This window comes from Myotis myotis, unplaced genomic scaffold, assembly GCF_014108235.1.
Source record: "Myotis myotis isolate mMyoMyo1 unplaced genomic scaffold, mMyoMyo1.p scaffold_m19_p_19, whole genome shotgun sequence".
Taxonomy (NCBI): Eukaryota; Metazoa; Chordata; class Mammalia; order Chiroptera; family Vespertilionidae; genus Myotis; species Myotis myotis.
In genome coordinates, this window is record NW_023416323.1 from 30,228,186 (window position 1) to 30,247,101 (window position 18,916).

General features: G+C 44.1%; 1 protein-coding gene across 6 annotated transcripts; it reads right to left on the reverse strand.

Moving 5' to 3' along the window:
- Positions 1-165: 165 nt before the first annotated feature.
- On the reverse strand, positions 166-14,108 carry ZFP90 (ZFP90 zinc finger protein). Of its 6 annotated transcripts, none has more exons than XM_036346546.1 (5): positions 13,723-14,108; positions 13,494-13,556; positions 6,429-6,555; positions 5,979-6,074; positions 166-1,991 (listed from the first exon to the last, which is right to left on the reverse strand). In XM_036346546.1, the coding sequence occupies exons 2-5, from the start codon at positions 13,524-13,526 to the stop codon at positions 352-354; spliced, it is 1,896 nt and encodes a 631-aa protein (XP_036202439.1). In that variant the 5' UTR covers positions 13,527-13,556; positions 13,723-14,108; the 3' UTR covers positions 166-351. The 6 variants fall into 6 exon arrangements, with proteins under 6 accessions (XP_036202439.1, XP_036202437.1, XP_036202443.1 ...); XM_036346544.1 differs by having other exon boundaries at positions 13,826-14,107; XM_036346550.1 differs by having other exon boundaries at positions 6,429-6,571; positions 13,826-14,101.
- Positions 14,109-18,916: the final 4,808 nt, after the last annotated feature.

Here is an 18,916-nt window from a genome sequence, read left to right on the forward strand (position 1 = left end):
TCTATAAAAAAGGCTGTAAACAGTAACAGTTGCAAGTCAAATTGTTGAAAGTTTGTAATCTCCTGCACATATATGTTAACAAGTTTTATAAAGTCCAATATATAGGCATAGCATTTCCAACAAGTTATATGTTTGTAGTTGTTTTTATAAAAGTTTGTAACCAGATCTAAGAATGTGGCTTTTATTGAAAAAAATTGTCTACTAGCAGAGTTTTCTCTGCACACAACATACAAATACACATAATTCGTGACATTCTCAAGCTTTTTATCCAGCAAGAATCCTTGGACAATGAGTATGAACAACATTTTAGCTAAAGCTTTCTGCACATTTTTTAAAAAAATTCCAGGGTTCTTAGAGTTTATTTCGCATATGAATTCTCTGGTGTTTAGTGAGAGCTGAGCTTCGACTGAAGTTTTTCCCACATTCCTTACAAGTATAGGGTTTTTCTCCAGTATGAATTCTCTGATGATCATGCAGATTGGTTTTCTTTCGGAAGGCTCGCCCACATTGATTACATTCATAGGGTTTTTCTCCAGTATGAGTTCTCTCATGCTGAATGAGGGATGAACTCTGACTGAAGGCTTTCCCACAGTCAATACATTCATAGGGTTTCTCTCCTGTATGGGTTCTCTCATGTTGAGTAAGTGATGAGCGTCGACTGAAGGCTTCTCCACATTCATTACATTCATAGGGTTTTTCTCCAGTATGAATTCTGTGATGCTCTATGAAACTTGTACTCCTTTTGAAAGCTTTCCCACATACATTACACTGATAGGGTTTCTCTCCAGGATGAGAAATAGATTGCTGACTGAAGGTCTGCTCACAATCATAGGGGCTCTGTCCTGTATGGATCTTCTGATGGTCAGAAAAGTCTGTAAAGTGACTAAAGTCTTCCCCACAGTCATTACAATGGTAGGATTTCACTTCCGTCAGAGTGCTTTCATCTTGAGTAAGAGATGAGCTGTGCTTGAAGTCTATGCCATAGTTATTGCTTTGGTAAGGTTTCCCTCTTTTATGAATCCTCATATGTTTATAAAGGGATGGGCTCTGACCAAATGCCCTCCCACATATGCTACATTCAAAAGGTTTTTCTCCAGTATGAGTCCTCTCATGCTGGACAAGGGAAGAACATCGACTAAAGGCTTTCCCACATTCCTTACATTGAAAGGGTTTCTCTCCACTGTGTGTGACCTCATGCTGAGTGAGGGACGTGCCATGCCTAAAAGACCTCCCACATAAGTTACATCGATAGGGTTTCTCTCCAGTGTGAATTCTCTGGTGTTGAACAAGTGAGGAGCTGCGCTGAAAGGCTTTCCCACAGAGACTACACTGATAGGGTTTCTCTCCGGTATGTGCATTCTCATGCTGACCAAGGGACGAACTATGCCTGAAGGCTTTCCCACACACATTACATTCAAAGGGTTTCTCCCCTGTGTGAATTCTCTGATGTTCAGTAAGCTGTGTCTTCCATAGGAAGGTTTTCCCACAGTCAGTACATTCATGGTGTTTCTTTCCAGCATAAATTCCCTGATCTGTACCATTGGGAAAAGCTCCCTCTCCTTTATGAGTTTTCTCATGTTTAGTAAGTGATGATCTATGAATAAAAGCTTTTCTACATTTATTACATTTATAAGGTTTCTTTTTTACAAGGATATTATTCTGATTAAGTAAGTCTGAATTATGTCCCAAATTGATTCCAAGTGTATCACATTCACTAGACCTTGAAGGAATGTTCAGTTGTGTAACCAGGTCTGTGTTCAATCTAGAGTTTTCACCAAATTTATTATGCTCCAAGGTTTTCTCTGGTGTGATTATTTTCTTTTGGGTGGATACATCTGGCCTCAGATACCTCTTCCAGTTTTCCTGGTGCCTCTCTAACTGATTACTCACATCTTCTAATGTAGCACATGAGAGATCATCTGTGTGCAGGGATACTTCAGATGTGCTCTGCTGTAGATCTGATGATTTGGCCACAGGCCTCGTCTTCCAGTCTGAAAGAAATCCAAAGTGCAAAAGTCCCCTATTCCCTCCTGCTGAAACAAACTGCTACAGTAGGAATGAGGAAATGAGATTTAAATTATACATGACTCTGTTTTGAAGTCAGCCCTGTGGTTTGGGGAGAATACCCAAAATGGAGGAAAGGAAGAGTAAAGAGATATGATAATACAGACTGCAGATCCAGAATGAATGATAAGTTCAGAACTAGGAAGCCCAGCTAGAAGGGCTGATTAGGGAGTAAGGAGATAAGTGATTAAGAAAGTGTTAGGCATAGATACAAAGGAAAAAGGATCACAGTCCATCTTGCAGGATCTTATCTGCTCTCTATGACTCCTTTCCATTTTACAAACCACTATAGAATCTATCTCCCTAATATATCTGTTTTATAATTTCTTTAAATGTTATCTCTGAGGCTCCAGATAGTCAAACCCTGAAGTGAAAAATCTGCAGCCAGTGATCTAACAAAAATGATTCTTTGATACACTTGAAGATCAAGGGCTAGATGTCATACACTAAGAAAAATATTTCAAGAGGCAAATCCTTCTTGCCCTTACAAGTGGGGCTGTGGTTTTTGTCTATTTGATTCTACACTAGTCACCTTGCTTAACTAAAAAGGATTTATTTTAATCTGCCTAATAAATTGATCTCTAAAAACCATTAACAAATATTGAGCTCTAGTTAATGATATGCACATGAAAAAATGTAGGAATGAAATATACTTATCTGCAACTTACTTGGAATACATAAAAGATAAATTGACAGATGGACAGATGAAGAGGTATGTGATAAAGCAAATATAACAAATGTTAACTATACAATTAGTGTTCACTGTATAATTTCTTTAATTTCTCATATATTTGAAAATTTTCATAATAAAATGTTAGGAGGGAATAACATGGCAACTAAGGGGCCCTAAACACCAAAATTCCTTACCCTGTAACAAGACTCAATTCTAAATTTCTAAGGACAGGGAATGCTTTGTATTTCTTTTAGAATACTTCTCAATGGAACAATTCAAGAAATATTTGTTGAAATAAGTGGATAATAAAATTCTCTCCCAAGCCAGTTTCCATAACAATCAATCAAGTAATTTCTAACTGCGTGCTAACATGCTTTGCACCAGATAGAATATATAGAAATAAAAACAGACTCTCTAGTAGCTTGAAATCTAGACTCAATCTTTTGACAACTAAAAAGAAAGATAAAAAGACAAAGAAAGCCGAAACCGGTTTGGCTCAGTGGATAGAGCGTCAGCCTGCGGACTGAGAGGTCCCGGGTTCGATTCCGGTCAAGGGCATGTACCTGGGTTGCGGGCACATCCCCGGTGGGGGATGTGCAGGAGGCAGCTGATCGATGTTTCTAACTCTCTCTATCTCTCTCCCTTCCTCTCTGTGAAAAATCAATAAAATATATTAAAAAAAAAAAAAAAAAGACAAAGAAAAAAATCACTGAGTAATATATTATTACATCTGAATTTGTGTGGTAGAGATGATATAAATGGTATTTGTGATCAGGGAAGGAAGAAGTAAATATGGTTTAAAGAAGTAAATATAGTATGCATTAGGTTTCATGAATTAGACAGACCTTGAACTTAAAAGAACAGATGGTTTTGGATAGGCAGAAAGCATTATCTAATGAGGGAAAGTATATGCTACTTACAAAGAACATTAAAAAGAAGTTCAACCTAAGTGAAGGTTGCTTTGGTGGGAATAGAAAGATCATACTGGAAGGTTTGATGCAGACATTTAAATCAAGGGAGTTTATTTTCTATAATGAGATATACGGAGTAACAGCAAGGTTTTTTCAGAGGTGGGTGGTTTATAAAGATAAAGCATTAAAAATGTCCAATATGGCCCATCAAGTGATTAATAAATAAAATGTGGTATATGCATACAATGGAATAAATACAAAGGAATGAATACCAAGAAATGAAGTAATACATGTTAGATTAGCCCTAAAAACATATGCTAAGTGAAAGAAGCTAGTCACAAAGGGCTACATATTATATGATTCCATTTACAGAAAATACCCAGCATGGGAAAATCCATACAGAGAAAAAGTAGATTAATGGTTGCCAGAAGCTGGGGTATGGGAAATAGAAAGTCACTGCTACTAGGTGCAGGGTTTCCTTTTGGGGTGAACATGTTGTGCAATTACATAGATGGTTGCACAACTCTGTATACAGTGGAGCCTTGACTTACGAGTTTAATTCATTCCGTGACGGAGCTCATAACTCAAATTACTCATATGTCAAATCAAAAAGTGAATGAGTGAGACACGCGATGCTGGGCTGATGTTGTAGCGTTCAATGTGACGTTCGCTGCGCCAACTAGCGGTGGGGTATCTGAAGCTGGCTTGTAACCCGAATTTTAACTCGCAACTCAAGGCAAAAAATCGGCCGAGAGATGGCTCGTATCTTGAAAAACTCGTTAGTCGGGACACTCGTAAGTCAAGGCCTCACTGTATATCCAAAAACCATTGAAGTGTACACTTTAAAAGGATGGGCCCTGGCTGGTTTGGCTCAGTGGATAGAGCATCAGCCTGAAGACTGAAGGGTACCAGCTTCGATTCTGGTCAAGGGCACATGCCCGGGTTGTAGGCTCGATCCCCAGTGGGGGACATGCAGCAGGCAGCTGATCAATGATTCTCTCTCATCATTGATGTTTCTATCTCTCTCTCCCTCTCCTTCTCTGAAATCAATTAAAAAAATCTAATATGGATTATAAAAATAGATGGAGGGAGCAATTTTAACTGGAAATTATAGTAACCTAAGCCTGGGGTTTGGTTGAAGATGATACCAGTGGAAGTTAAAGGCAGGAAAGAAGGAAAATAACCTGGGTTGAAAGAAAATGACTATGGCGTCTGGTCTGAGAGATTAGAAATACTAAAAGGTTTCTAACAGGCCAGGGTAGAAAGGAGTGATGGGCAAGAAGATTAATTCAGATTTTATATCTTTAATAAGAACTGAGTGGGACTTCTGAGTGAAGGTGTTCTGTGAAAAGAAGTAAGTGACCAGGGTACAAGCAAGGATGATTTTTGAGTCTATAGCATAAATAAAGAGCTGCAACCATCAGAAGGCAGGCACCCTCTTTGTAACAAAGAAAGGGGAGGAGCCTGGAGGACAGACTCCTTAAGGCAGTGGTTCTCAACCTTCTGGCCCTTTAAATACAGTTCCTCATGTTGTGACCCAACCATAAAATTATTTTCGTTGCTACTTCATAACTGTAATGTTGCTACTGTTATGAATCGTAATGTAAATATCTGATACGCAGGATGGTCTTGGGCAAACTCTGTGAAAGGGTCGTTCGACCACCAAAGGGGTCGCGACCCACAGGTTGAGAACCGCTGCCTTAAGGCATATTTGCTTAGAGGGAAAAGCAAGAAAAGCCAAAAACCTAAAGCCAAGAAGCACTTAACAAGGTGAGAGACCATGAGAAAATGATATTCTAGGAACTGTGTGAGAGAGGCAATGAGTCAAATCAACATGGCCACAGAATGGGTGGAAGACCATGTTCCTCCCTAGACAGGTGTAGTGAGGGAAAGAAGTCTAAATACAAACTATGAAGAGAGGAAGAATCAAGGCTGTGGATATTTCCTACAAGTCTGGGGCAGCTGACAGTGAGAGCAGTGAGACAAAACAAGGAGACATGGAAGTTCAATTATGTCTGAATGAGTAAGAAAACGGATTGCTAAATAATGATGGGAGACTTAGGATACAGAGGAAATAATCCAGAAAGTAGGGTTATAGGACAGGAGAAATGGTATACTAAGTGTAGAACAAAGTGGTATCTTTTCCTCTAAGACCTACCAGCGGTAGGAGCAACCTATGGGAGAAGGGAGATGTACAGAGGTGTCATGATAGCTCAGCCTCCTCTGCCTGTCTATGAGCTCCCAGGACAGCAATCTGAAAATGCTTCCCACTCCCTCAGCTATGCCACTGTCTGCACTGGTTCCTACAAGCATGATCCTCACTCATTTACCTGGACAGACAGATCTTTGGATTTCTCCCTCTGATAGCCATGGCTCTTCTCCTTGCTCCAATTTGAAGATCACCTCTGGCTTGGAAACTTGATATCCTGCTCATGGGTAAAAACACAAGATTTGTTTGTTTGTGCAAGTAGACAAAGAAGTCTCCTACAAGTCAGTAGTAGTCCTTGATCCTCATGAACTCTGAAGGAAAAGAAAACGGGCAACTTGAGATATTATGCAATCAAACGCCCTACTCCCAGTTCTGCAAAAGAAAGACCTTTTACCTAAAGAGCAGGCTCAGATACCCATAAGGCTGGGTCCCAAAAGATGAACAGGCTCTGACACTGAACACCCACACCCTGCTCACAGCCACCCACGCTACAGCCACAGAGCTCCACAACCATAGTAACTGAGAAAGGAAAGACCCACCGATAGGCAAGACATTAAGATGTGGTCCTTACCAAGAGAAACCAGGTTGCTGTAGTTCTCCAGCATCACATCCCTATACAAGCGCCTCTGAGCAGGGGCCATGTGGTGCCATTCTTCCTGGGTGAAGTCCACAGCCACATCCTTGAATGTCACTGATTCCTGTAGGATCACATTCCTGCTCAAGTAGGATCAACCACAAACATTCTCATGGCAATACTGGGAACACACTGTAGAGTCTATTAGAAACGATGATCACATTTAATATCCTGAGGGGACAATGTTGGGTTACATATAGTAGTTGTTTACACACTTACATAAAGAAATTTAATATCCAGGCTAGAAAGTCATGAGGAGCAGTATATCCTGCAATCCTTAGCTTTTGTTGTATTTCCCTTCAAAGCCAAGCCTTTTCATGCAATCACAACCTCCCAGCCCGTGTACTTCCTTTGTTACAAAATCCAAATATGGTGGGAAGTAAAAAGTGGCAGTGGCAGCCCTCCTTCATTCCCATCACCCAATCCTAATTTAAACCCTAGAAATAACCACTGTTAAAAGTTTGGTGCATACACTTAAAGAGTCCCTATTCCATGTTTCTTATACACATACAGCCAGTGTCTTATTTTGTGAAATACCATAGTGTTCTACAACTTATTTTTACATTAAACTATGTAATAGTTAGAGAACTTAGAGATCTTCCCATAGCAATACATATAACTTCACCTTAACCCTCTGAATTACTTCATAGACTCCATATATAATAACATTCCTGTTATCTAAAGCCAACAGCACCTATTGTATTAAGAATAAAATTCAAACTCCCCACCATTCACTGGGCCCTAGCCATGCTGAACTTGTTGATCCCTGAATACTTCAAGATTGTTCCCAGCTGGGCCTTTATGCTTGTTACTCTCTCTCCCCTAGAATCTCTACATGGTTGACAACTAGTTACTACTAGTTATTTCAGTCTTATCTCCAGCATCACTTCCTCAGAAAAGCTGTCTCAGCACCTTCCTTTAATTTACTCTCCATCATATTACCATGTTTAATTTTCTTCCAGACACAGTTATCTCTCACTGCCCAAATTCCTGCCACTTTAAATCATGAATCAAATAGATTAAAAAGGATACTTGTATTTCTAACCCTTATCTGAGATCGCTTACTTGTTAGCTTGTCTGCCTCCCCCACTATGAGCTCCATGAGAACTTTATCTGTCTTCACCAGTTATATACCTTGACTGACCTTGAATGCTGACAAATACCCTGAGAATGAATGAATGGACCAGGTCCTGTTAATAGACATTTGGATGATTTACAATATTTTGCTATTGCAAACATTATGCATTAAATACTGTTTGTGCAATTATGCCAGAACTTCTCTAGAATAGCTAGCTAGAATTGGAATTGCTAGGTCAAAGGTCTTTTCATGTTTCTTATTCCATTCCAACCATTTTCTCCTCACCTCCCCAAAGAAACAAGGCTAGCTGAGGGTCCTCCATGACTCTCAATTGGCAGTTCTGATGCGTGTGGGTTGATTTTTGCTTGCCTTGCTAGGCCTTGTTAAGCCATGATACAACTGTCGCCAGGGCTGGCCTACTTGAAATGTATCCTTTGGTCCTGGTTAGATTTCTATCTCAAGAAGGATACAAGAAACTATGGTAAAGACAATTAGATGTTGAAAGCAGAGCCATAAGGTCGCTGGAGCTGCGAGGGAAGGTTACTTGGAGGTTTCTGCCATAGTCCATGCCCTTCTCCCCATGTGGTTGGCCACAGTGGAACTGGTGTTTTTCCGTTCCTGGGAAATATCATTCTTTGCTAATTCCATTTCATACTTCAGATATTGGTTAGCAGATTTTCACTGAAACCTTCCGATTCCCCACTGGACGGCCAATCACTGCATTATGTCCTTTAAGCCCCCTGGCACACACACAATTATTCGAATGCTTGTTTTTCTAGTTAGATGGTGAGCATTATGAGGGCAGCTACTATAACATTGTTTTTAAACTCTACAACACTAGTTTCAACAAGTGCCTGACCCATACCACACATCTGATTCCTGAGTTGAGCCTCAAGGAGATGGCAGAGATCTGAATTTTAGAGAAACAGGAGTGGCCCCCTCTGCTTAGTGAAGTGCATGACTGCATTCATACACAACACTGGCTCCTCCGTATCACATCCCTGTGGCTGTGTCCCCACAGGAATACGGAAGGGTTGAAACGAGGCAAATTTTTCTGACCAGGTCAGGGATCTGACTGTGTCACGTAAGATGACACTAGTATTTACTAGGTGTCTGACTTGACCACATGCACTGTGGCAGAATGAAAATGCCAATGAGCCCGGCTGGTGTGGCGCAGTGGTTGAGTGCTGACCTATGAACTGGGAAGGTCATAGTTTGGTTCTGGTCAGGACATATGCCTGGGTTGTGGGCACAATCCCCAGTAGAGGGCGGTGGAAGGCCCTTCTCTAAAACACAAATTTGATCATGCGTACAAACCTTTAATTTCTCCCTACTTTTCCCTATTCCTACCATCCTCACCCTAGTCCGTGCCACCATCATCTCTTACCTGGACCATTGCTACAACCTCCTAACTTCCCTCTCTCCTCCTTCCACTCCTGTGTCTCTCCCAAGTCTGTTTTCCATACAACAACTAGAGTAATCTTGTTAAAACATGTCAGATCAAGTCACTTCTTTGCTTCAAAACCTCTAATGGCATCCCAATTCAAAGCCAAATCTTTACAATGGCCTACATAGGCCTTCATGATCTGTTCCCCCACTATCTCCCTAACTTCATCTTGAACCTCATCCCTGACCTACTGCTCCCACCCCTACACTCACTCTGCTCTCCCATGCCAAAAATGCCAGTAAGTCAGACAATCACATTCTAGAACTACGCTAATACAGTAAGCCACTAGCCACAGGTGGCTACTGAGCACCTGCAATGTGGCTAGTCCAAACCAGACGTGTGGTAAATGCAAAATACACACTGGATTTCAAAGACTTAATACCAAAACAAAACAAAACAAAACAACCCCCCCACCTCATTAATAATTTTAAAATATTGATTTACATAGAAATGAGTATTATTTATAATAGTAAAAATTTCAGAAACAATCTAAATGTCTTATGAGGAATGGTTAAACAAATTTTAGTATGTCCATACAAAGCAATATAATACAGCCATTAAAAGTGATTTAAAAAAACCCTCATAAAAACTATATGAAATTTAAAATATTGTAATTGGAAATGTTTAAGGGAAAAACATGCGCAGTTAGAAAAAAAAGGAAATTCATCAAAACAAATAGATATGCTAAAGAAGAGATAACATAAATGACTTTCTTTTTGTTAAAAAAAGGTCTCGATGATATATTTAAGGTATATTTAATAGGTATATTTTAATAAAAGTAATACAGCCCCGGCCAGGTGGCTTGGTTGATTGGAGCACTGTCCCATACACCAGAGGGTGGTGGTTTGATTCCCAGTGAGAGCACATGCTTAGATTGTGGATTCGATCCCAGGTGCAGGCTTGAATGGGAAGTAGCTGATCAATGTTTCTTTCTTTCTCTCTCTCACTCTCTGTTAAAAGTCAATGGAAGCATATCCTTGGGGTGAGGATTTTTAAAAAAAGGTAGTACAGGAAAGTCAGGAAAAGAATCATACTTTTGAAATAGGTTTCAGACTTAGAGGAATAGGGTTTGACATCTTAACATTGTCTTTAAGACAAAATTTCTTAAAACTGTTAAAGTCATGTTGTTTCATGCAATTATTTTCCCCCCCAAAATTAGTGTCACTATAATTGGGAAAAATATCATTTTTGCCATGTAAGGAGCAGAAAATGCAGAAAGTGTAAAACTGCTGCTTGGGCTAAGTGGTTATGAATGTTTGTTCATGTAACACCCATTTACCACCTATGTACCCTGGAGCAAGGGATGAGAGGAGTTACAAGGCCCTACCCTAAAGGAACTGACAGTCCAGTGTAGAGATGGATGGGTAAACATACCACTCCATGTGACATGAACAGTAAGAGCTCTTGGGATCAGGAATCAAAACAGACCGGACCCAGTCCCTCTCCATTTCCTCCCCTCAAGGAGAACAAGTACAGGTATCCACATGTAGTTTTTTTCTTATAAAACTTCCCCCATTTCTTACTGTTCTGGTGGCTTCAACTTTAAGAATGGTAAACACCTTTTTTACTCCTAGCTAAACATGTAGTACACATGTAAGGAAGGAAATACATAGTGTTTACATATATATAGGTTTTCAGGGTATCCCCCTCACCCATCTCGGCTCCCATTCCCCTCCCACTGTGGACCACTTCAGGTATTTGCTAACCACGCCCCTAAAGGAGCTCCTATACTTCATTATTCACAACAATCTTTAAAAGTAATAAGAAACTATACTAGTTTCCAGCTCAAAAACATTGGCTCAAGATATATTAGGCTCCTTGCTGCTCCCTGAACACACCAGACACACATTCGGGTGTTTCCGGAGAACCCCTTCCCAGGCCTCCTTTAAGTCCGCTCAGATGTCACCAACAAGCATAAGCTTACCATCCTATTTAAAATGGCCACCCTACCACAAGCCCCGACATCTCCCACTCAACCCTCCTTACCTTTTCCTACTTTTAATTATTTTTCCGAGGTACCATCACCTTCTAGGACAGTGGTTCTCAACCTGTCGGTCGCGACCCCTTTGGCGGTCGAATGACCCTTTCACAGGGGTCACCTAAGACCATCCTGCATATCAGATATTTACATTACGATTCATAACAGTAGCAACATTACAGTTATGAAGTAGCAACAAAAAGAATTTTATGGTTGAGTCACAACATGAGGAACTGTATTTAAAGGGCCAGAAGGTTGAGAACCACTATCTAGGACAGTGATGGCGAACCTTTTGAGCTCGGCGTGTCAGCATTTTGAAAAACCTTAAATTAACTCTGGTGCTGTGTCACATATAGAAATTTTTTGATATTTGCAACCATAGTAAAACAAAGATGTATATTTTTGATATTTATTTTATATATTTAAATGCCATTTAACAAAGAAAAATCAACCCCCAAAATTAGTTCGAGTGTCACCTCTGACACGCATGTCATAGGTTCACCATCACTGGTCTAGGATATCATATAATTTTTGTCTACTTCTAGGATGTACGCTCCATAAAAGCAGAGACCTTTACCAATTTTGTTCACTAATGTATCTCAGCCACCTAGAAGAGGGTATTAATACATCACAGGGTTCAATGATTATCTGCTGAATGAATACATAAAGGAATAAATGGGTTACAAAGGCCAAAAGAAAAAAGTCCAAACTCCTTTCTATTCTCATCTAACCATTGCCTACACCAGTGATGGCGAACCTATGACACGCGAACTAATTTTTTTGGTTGATTTTTCTTTGTTAAATGGCATTTAAATATATAAAATAAATATCAAAAATATACATCTTTTATTATGGTTGCAAATATCAAAAAATTTCTATATGTGACACGGCACCAGAGTTAAGTTAGGGCTTTTCAAAATGCTGACACGCTGAGCTCAAAAGGTTCGCCATCACTGGCCTACAACCTACACCGACAGTCTCACAGGACAACTGTTTCATGAAAACATCCCTCATCTTTTTGCCTCCCAAGTCCCCTGACCCACAGTCAACCAGCTCTACCCTCATCCCCTTCCATTACACCCGCGTTGATTAAGCTCCCATGCAAAGGCAGCTCTACTGACTTTCCCAAAGGCAGAATTTCCTCCCCTGCTCTGCACTCACAGCAGCCTCTGGACCTCTGCAACAATGCTTAGCACCACCTCTTCTGTGCTCTATACTTCTGCAGGGGCTGTCTCCCCCACTAATTAATTTCCTGGATAAGTTGTCACATGACTCAATTACTCATCTTTTGCATTCCCAGGGGCTATGCTCAGGGAAAGGGAACCAGTGATGAAGGGAAATCTCTGCCTAAAAAGCCCCTGTTGTAGGTCACTGTTCTATTCTGTCCTTCAGCCTGAGTTCGATGGGCTATCGGGCCATTCTATGAGAACAGAACAACTGACCCAGAGTGTTTGGGATACATTAACTTTAAAAATGAAGCTTAAAGCAGTCCCTAAAACTCACTACTCAGAACACAAATCCACTTTCACCATTAAAAAAGCCCCCCCCACCCCCCCCAAAGGCAACCCAGCCCACCAAGCAAGGCTCAGTGGTTGAACATCCACCTATGAACCAGGAGGTCACAGTTGGCTTCCTGGTTAGGGCACATGCCTGGGTTGCAGGCTCAATCCTCAGTAGGGAGCATGCAGGAGGCAGCTGATCAATGATTCTCTGTCATTATTGATGTTTCTCTCTCTCTCCCTTCCTCTCTGAAATAAAATAAAATATATATATCTGGATTGATCTTGTCTCACACACATAACAATCAGAATATGATCTTTCCTTAATTCTAAAGAGAGTATGGATTAAAATACCATCTGGACCTTGTTGTATTTCACTGATACACTCTGTGTAAATCCATGGACAACCTCAGAGTTGTGATGCTTCTGTAAAAATGCCTTCTCCCGCACAAATCAGCTTCATGCTAATGACCCCAAAGGCTGGACATCTGGGGATGTGCACTACCATACCTTTGTTAAAGCAGAAAAAGACACGAAGAGCTCTGGGACAATCCTCCTTGTATCCCCCCCTTGCCCAAGAAAGCCCATCTCCAGCCTCTTCCTCGGCAAATCCAGACCAGGCTTCCTCGGTCAGAAGCTTGGCTCCGCTCTCCTCACTCACTGGCCATCACTCCCTCCGGTAGTTTCCCATCCGGTCACCCACCCTCTCCATTCCTTATGGACAAGAAGAGTTCACGGAATCGGCTTGGCTCTCAGGATTCTCAACACTGACACCTCCCAACACATCCGCTCTTAACTCCTCCCAGAAGACCCCCGGCCCTGGTCCCCTTCACCCCCAGGACAGCCCCCCTTTACGGAAGCCCGCTCCCCGCAGCTCTGGGCACCTCGGGTTTCACAGGGGTGGGGGACCCCGAGGGGGCGGCCGGGCCAGGAAACGTTTCCCCAGGAGAACAATGACTGCTCCAAACACTCCCGAGGGACGAAAGTCCGTGCAGCTCACCTGGGGCGCCTCCGTGGGCGGCCTCGGGGCCATTCCTGCCTCGTCGGGCTCGGCTCCCAGAGACTGGGGAGAGAAGAAAGGGCGCACTCACCGCGCGGCACCCACCGACCCCGACCCGTCCCGCGGGGCCCGCCTCCGCCCCGCAGACACGTCCCCCGGGAGAGGGGTGGAGAGGTGCCTGGGCCCCGCGTCGGCCTGCCGCACCCCCTCCCCCAAATTAAACGCCTACCGAGTCGAGGACACCCTCCTTTGGCCACGCCCAGTCCCACCCGCAGGATGGTGGGCGCGGCCCCGCAGACACGCGCCAAACTCGTGGGAGGTGCAGCTCCTACCCGCACACTCGGAATCACTGCCTCCTGGAGTTTCCGGGTTTTGCGATCTCAGGCCCACCCAAGGTTAGGGCCGGCTCCTCTCGCCCCCGCCTCCGGCTCAGTCCTCTCCAATTCTGCTGTGCGGAGGTGAGGCCCTAAGCCTCCTTAGCCGCCCCGGGGCTGGACAATGGCCGCAGCGACGGGGCAGAGCCGGAAGTGCGCCTGCGCACGCGGAGTCTCGCTCCAGCAACCCAGGGGTCCGGCGAGCGCGCGGACTACACTTCCCAGAGGCCCCGGCGCGCGGCCCCTCAGAGGCCGCTGGGGAGTAAGGCGCACATCTTTCCGGGCGCAGACGGAGCTGGGATTGAATACTGTAATGTCCGTCTCTTCCAATAAGTCACAGCGCTCCTGGGCATGTTGGTAGGGGCGGGATACAGCATATATCGCTCAGAAAAGACCCAGCTTTGGGGGCGCGGCTTGCACTCCTGTGGAAGAGGGCAATACGTAAACAGATCAACAAAGTAATTTCAGAGAGAGAAACATCTATTTGTTGTTTCACTTACTTATACATTCATAGGTTGATTCTTGTGTGTGCCCTGACGGGGGATTGGACCTACAACCTCGGCATTTCAGGACTACACTCTAACCAACTGAACTACCCAAGTGTGGACTTTGAGTGTGATGGGAGCCACTGGGTTAGCAGCAGCAATGGAATCACTACTAGGAGAGGAGAAACCAAATGAATCACTTACTACTAGGAGGGGAGAAACTTTTCCTGTTGCCCCAGAAATGGTAACCAGGACCCGGGCTGAGATTAAATTATTCTGCATTCTAAAGAGAAATAAAACATTTGGGGATAGATACTCTCAGATCTTACAAACAGGAGTTAGGTGCTGCAATTGCCCTGCTACTGCTATTAATCATGGCCCAACACCACCCCATTACCCCTATAAAGAGATTAGGATGGGAGAAAGAAAAGGAAGAATTCCTCAGAGTAGCAAGGCCTCCACCTAGTGGGGAATGTGATGTTCTACTCTCCACCTCCAAGATGAATGTAAGAAAGCAAGCCGCTCAAACACTGACAGCACCCAGAGAAGGGGAGGGTGATATGCTACCCAATGCTTCCCGCAGCAAGGGAAAGGGGAATTAGAGAACAGGCTGAGTGTAAGGAGAGCAGCGTGAGTTTTCATTGTTTGTGTAGTAAGTGGATGAACTGGAAAATAATTGAGCTTTAACCAGCTGGCCCTTGGGGTGAGGGTGGGGACAGCTCAGAACTGTAAGAAGTTTTGGAATTAACTGGGGAAGGTTGAAGTGGAGCCAGGTTCCCAAGTCAGGTATCCGTGGGTTTCCTCTAAGGAACTCACAAATGCACTTCTGTTCCCACCAGCGTGGCTAAACAACTTTAATGGTTGTTTTTTAAATCTCTTAAAATGCATTGGTGAGCTGGAAAACTCATAAGGCATGCACCGAGGCCAAAAATTAAGCAAAAATAATAACTTAGAGAGGTAGATGAAACACTGAGAGCTAGTTTTCACCTGGAAATCATTTGCCAAAGAGCTTTGTTTTTCATGGTCCTATAGGCACCAGGTGAAACTCAAGTGCCATACACACACATATCAATACAAATTGGAATTTCAAGACCCTGGCCAGTGTGGTTCAGTTGGTTGGACCATCGTTTCATATACAAAAAGGTGGCAGGGTCAATACCTGGTCAGGGCACATACCCAGATTGTGGGTGTGATCCCTGGTCGTGGCACATGAGGGAGGCAAGCAATCGATATTTCTATCTCACATTAATATTTTCTCTCTCTACTTTCCTCTTTATAAAATCAATGAGAAAAAACATTTTTAATTGGTACTCCAAGGGTGAACACAGGTAAATTGCCTGTTTCAAATCTTGGAACCTGAGAATGTGTTAAGTATAAGCTGGTCCCTATGTGGATTTGCAGCCTGAATTCACAGTCCCTAGGTCCTCTAAAAAGCTGCAAACTGAGAATTTATGTATTGGTCCCAGCTAACAGTGCTTCCAGGAACCTGGCAGAAGTGAACACACATCCTGCCTGGAGGAACTGGCCTTCAGCCCAGGTTTCCCCAAATATGATACCAAGAAATATGAGCTCAGAGTCTTGAATTACAAAACACATATAAGAAACAAGGACCCATGAATGACAGACAGTAGGAGAAAATAGCAGAATCAGATTCATAACAACCTCTAATATAGGGAGATTGGCAGGGGCCTCCAGGTGCCCCAGTGGTGCCCCCAAACCTCTTCACACGCTGGGTCCTTTGTCCCTGCCTGGGCCTTTGCTTGAAACTGATGGCTACTGACTTGGTGGTATCCAGGACGCCATGCTTGGGCGTTCTCCGAACCTACCTGCCTTTTCTAGGGATAACATAGCGTCATGGTCCTCGGTTACCATGGCGACCCGCCAGCTGGCTTAACTTCTGTTGCCCCCTAGTGGACACCCAGGACACCTGCAAATCCATCATTTCCCTTGAGGGGCGTGTGTTCCCCTTGGCAGCTCTGTCCAGAGAGAGGTGATGGCTTGTGACATGGTCCGCTGTACTGCTAGACCCTGTCCTTAGCCTTGGCTTCAGTGAGTCCGCTCCCCACTCCGCCTCTTTAACCGTTTGTCTTCTCTGCCCTGGGGCCAGGCTTCTCTGTCTTTGTCACCTAGATACAATAGCCCTAACCAGCCAACCCTTTCAACCAGGCTCCTGGGGACATAAGAAGGGCTTTTACCCAGGTACTTCCACAGTCCCTTAAAGACTGCAAAGTCTGATGTGATGTAAACTAAAATACCCTTCCCTTGGCCAGCCCCCCCCCCGCCCCCCCCCCCCCCCCCCCCGCCACCTAAACAGCCCTAGATCCAGACCTCAACTTCTGGAGCTACTTCTCCATATGGACCTTGTCCAGCCTTAGGATGAGATCCCATAGACAGGACAGCCTGGCCAGAATCCAGGTAGGCATGAGTGTGGTGGTGGTGGTGGTGGTGGTGGGGGAGCATCACCAGAGCTGGACACGGCAGCCTTAGGTGGGAGATGGGCAAGCATAGAGACAAGCTGACCCTTGGGGTGGAGACAGCAGTGACAAGGTTGGTGGCACAGGATGTTTTAGGAGCATGCACGGGGAAGACCCACTATAGCCTGAGCCAGAAAGAATGGCTCCTTGAGGAAACTGATGCTGAATTGAGCTCTAAGGATGAATAGGCATCTGTAGTTGGAGTAGAGATTTCAGTGGTGGTGAGCTTTAGGTGGGCTAACAGGTCCTCTCTTCAGAGTTTACCTTCCTGAGGGATTATTTCTCATCAGTGATCCACTGATCCTGCATCTCTTTCTTGCCCTTTCCCACTTCTAATCCTGTCCCCCTTTCCTGGGCAATCTCCTCCAGCCTCGTGATTGTAGCCAGCACCCCTCTGCTACATGTGATCCATTGTACCATGTCACATGTAGTCTCTTCTACCTGGACTGCTTCTGACTTGCTTGCCTACCTAGGGAACTCTTATTCATCCTTCAAAACCCAGCTTAATGTTCTTCTTTCTGGTGCCTTCTCAGAACCACCTTTCCAACCATGCATTTTCATTCCACAAACTTCCACTGAGCACCAAGTGTTAGGTTCAGAATGTGGCCCTACATTGTAACTTTCTATTTACTTGACTGTCTACCCAGTTGACCAGGATCTCCTGGGGGCAGGGGCAGGTGGGGCTGAGTCATTTATTTTCTTAATCCTTAGGCTTTAACATGCACTCCATGAATGAATGAATGGCTGGATGAATGAATATAAGTACAGCTCCTCATGGTAAAACAACAAACAAGAAACACCCAAGTCAACAGGGCTGGCACTCTCCGGTTCCCATTTCGGTCCCCTAACACTGTCCCAAAAGAACTTGGCCATATGTTATTAAATTAAAGTGAGTTAGAATTTGCTTGAAATAACCACACACTCCCCCGCTTCCCTGAGCCTATAATGACCAGATTACATCTCCTCCAGGCACAGAAGTTTGACATTTCATTGCAAAGTCATTTTCTTCCCGTTTCCTTATGTTGCTAAAATATTCTATTTCTCTTCATGTTCCCTTTGTGTTCCCATTACTCATGTTTAGTTAAATTTGTCTGCTGTCATTTAATCCTCTGAGATAGGCCTTGCCAGTGTGGACGTTCCTAGGGTACTGCCTCGCCTTCCAGACCATCTGAGAACAGGACCCAGATCCCTCCCCCAGGGCTTCTGGCCTGACCCTCGGACCCTAGGTTTCTCCCCAGTGCAACTCGGACTCACTCCCTCTACATCCACTGCCTTCCTCTCTTCAGCCTTCTCCTCTTCTGTTTCCTGGGGCAAAGGTTTTCATTCTGCCTCCAGGCCTGGCACTACCTGAAACGCTTTTGGTCACAGTGAGCAAGGGACCTCATAATTCTCTCAATGGGTTCCCCGATTAAGTCCTTAACAGGAAAAATACACAGCAGGGCAGCCAATGTGGGGGTTGCTTGGTGCCTGCTTGGGACACTGCTCCTGTAGCTGGGACCCTTTCTCCCTCTCACCCACCCACCTGGCCTCACAGTGGAGGGGTGGAAACAATTCTTCTCCCTGAAGAGAGTTGGCAAAGACCAGAAAGGCCTGTTTGGGCTTGGAGTGGAATCCCGGTGCGGCTCTCGATAACTGTGTCACTGAGGGGTGGGCTTGGGACTTGTCAGGACAGGGGCAGTGGGAGGCAGAATCAGAAGCCCAGATGGCTTCCATGTATTGGGCTTTTGCAGCATGCTGGACTTGTGGGCATATTTGGAGGCTTGGGATTATGACTCTCCTGTCCCCAGGTGATAGTGCAGGATGCTTCTCCTCACCTCAAGCTTGGGGAAAGAGGCGTCTGTAAGACACTCAAAAAGCTCAACACATGTCCTCTGGAGCTTCAGGGATACAGTGAACTGGGCCGGCTGATGCCAGAGAAATCTCAGTGGCAGGAGACAGGAGAGTAGATGGCTTCGCCAGGCAGCTAGGAAAGTAGCCGTGTTGGGACCATGTGCAGAGGTCATAAGGGCAAAGGATGAGCAAATATCTTCAGTGGATGAGAGGTGGCCACTGACATGAGAGAGCCAGAGTAGGGTCATCTTCCAGCCTGA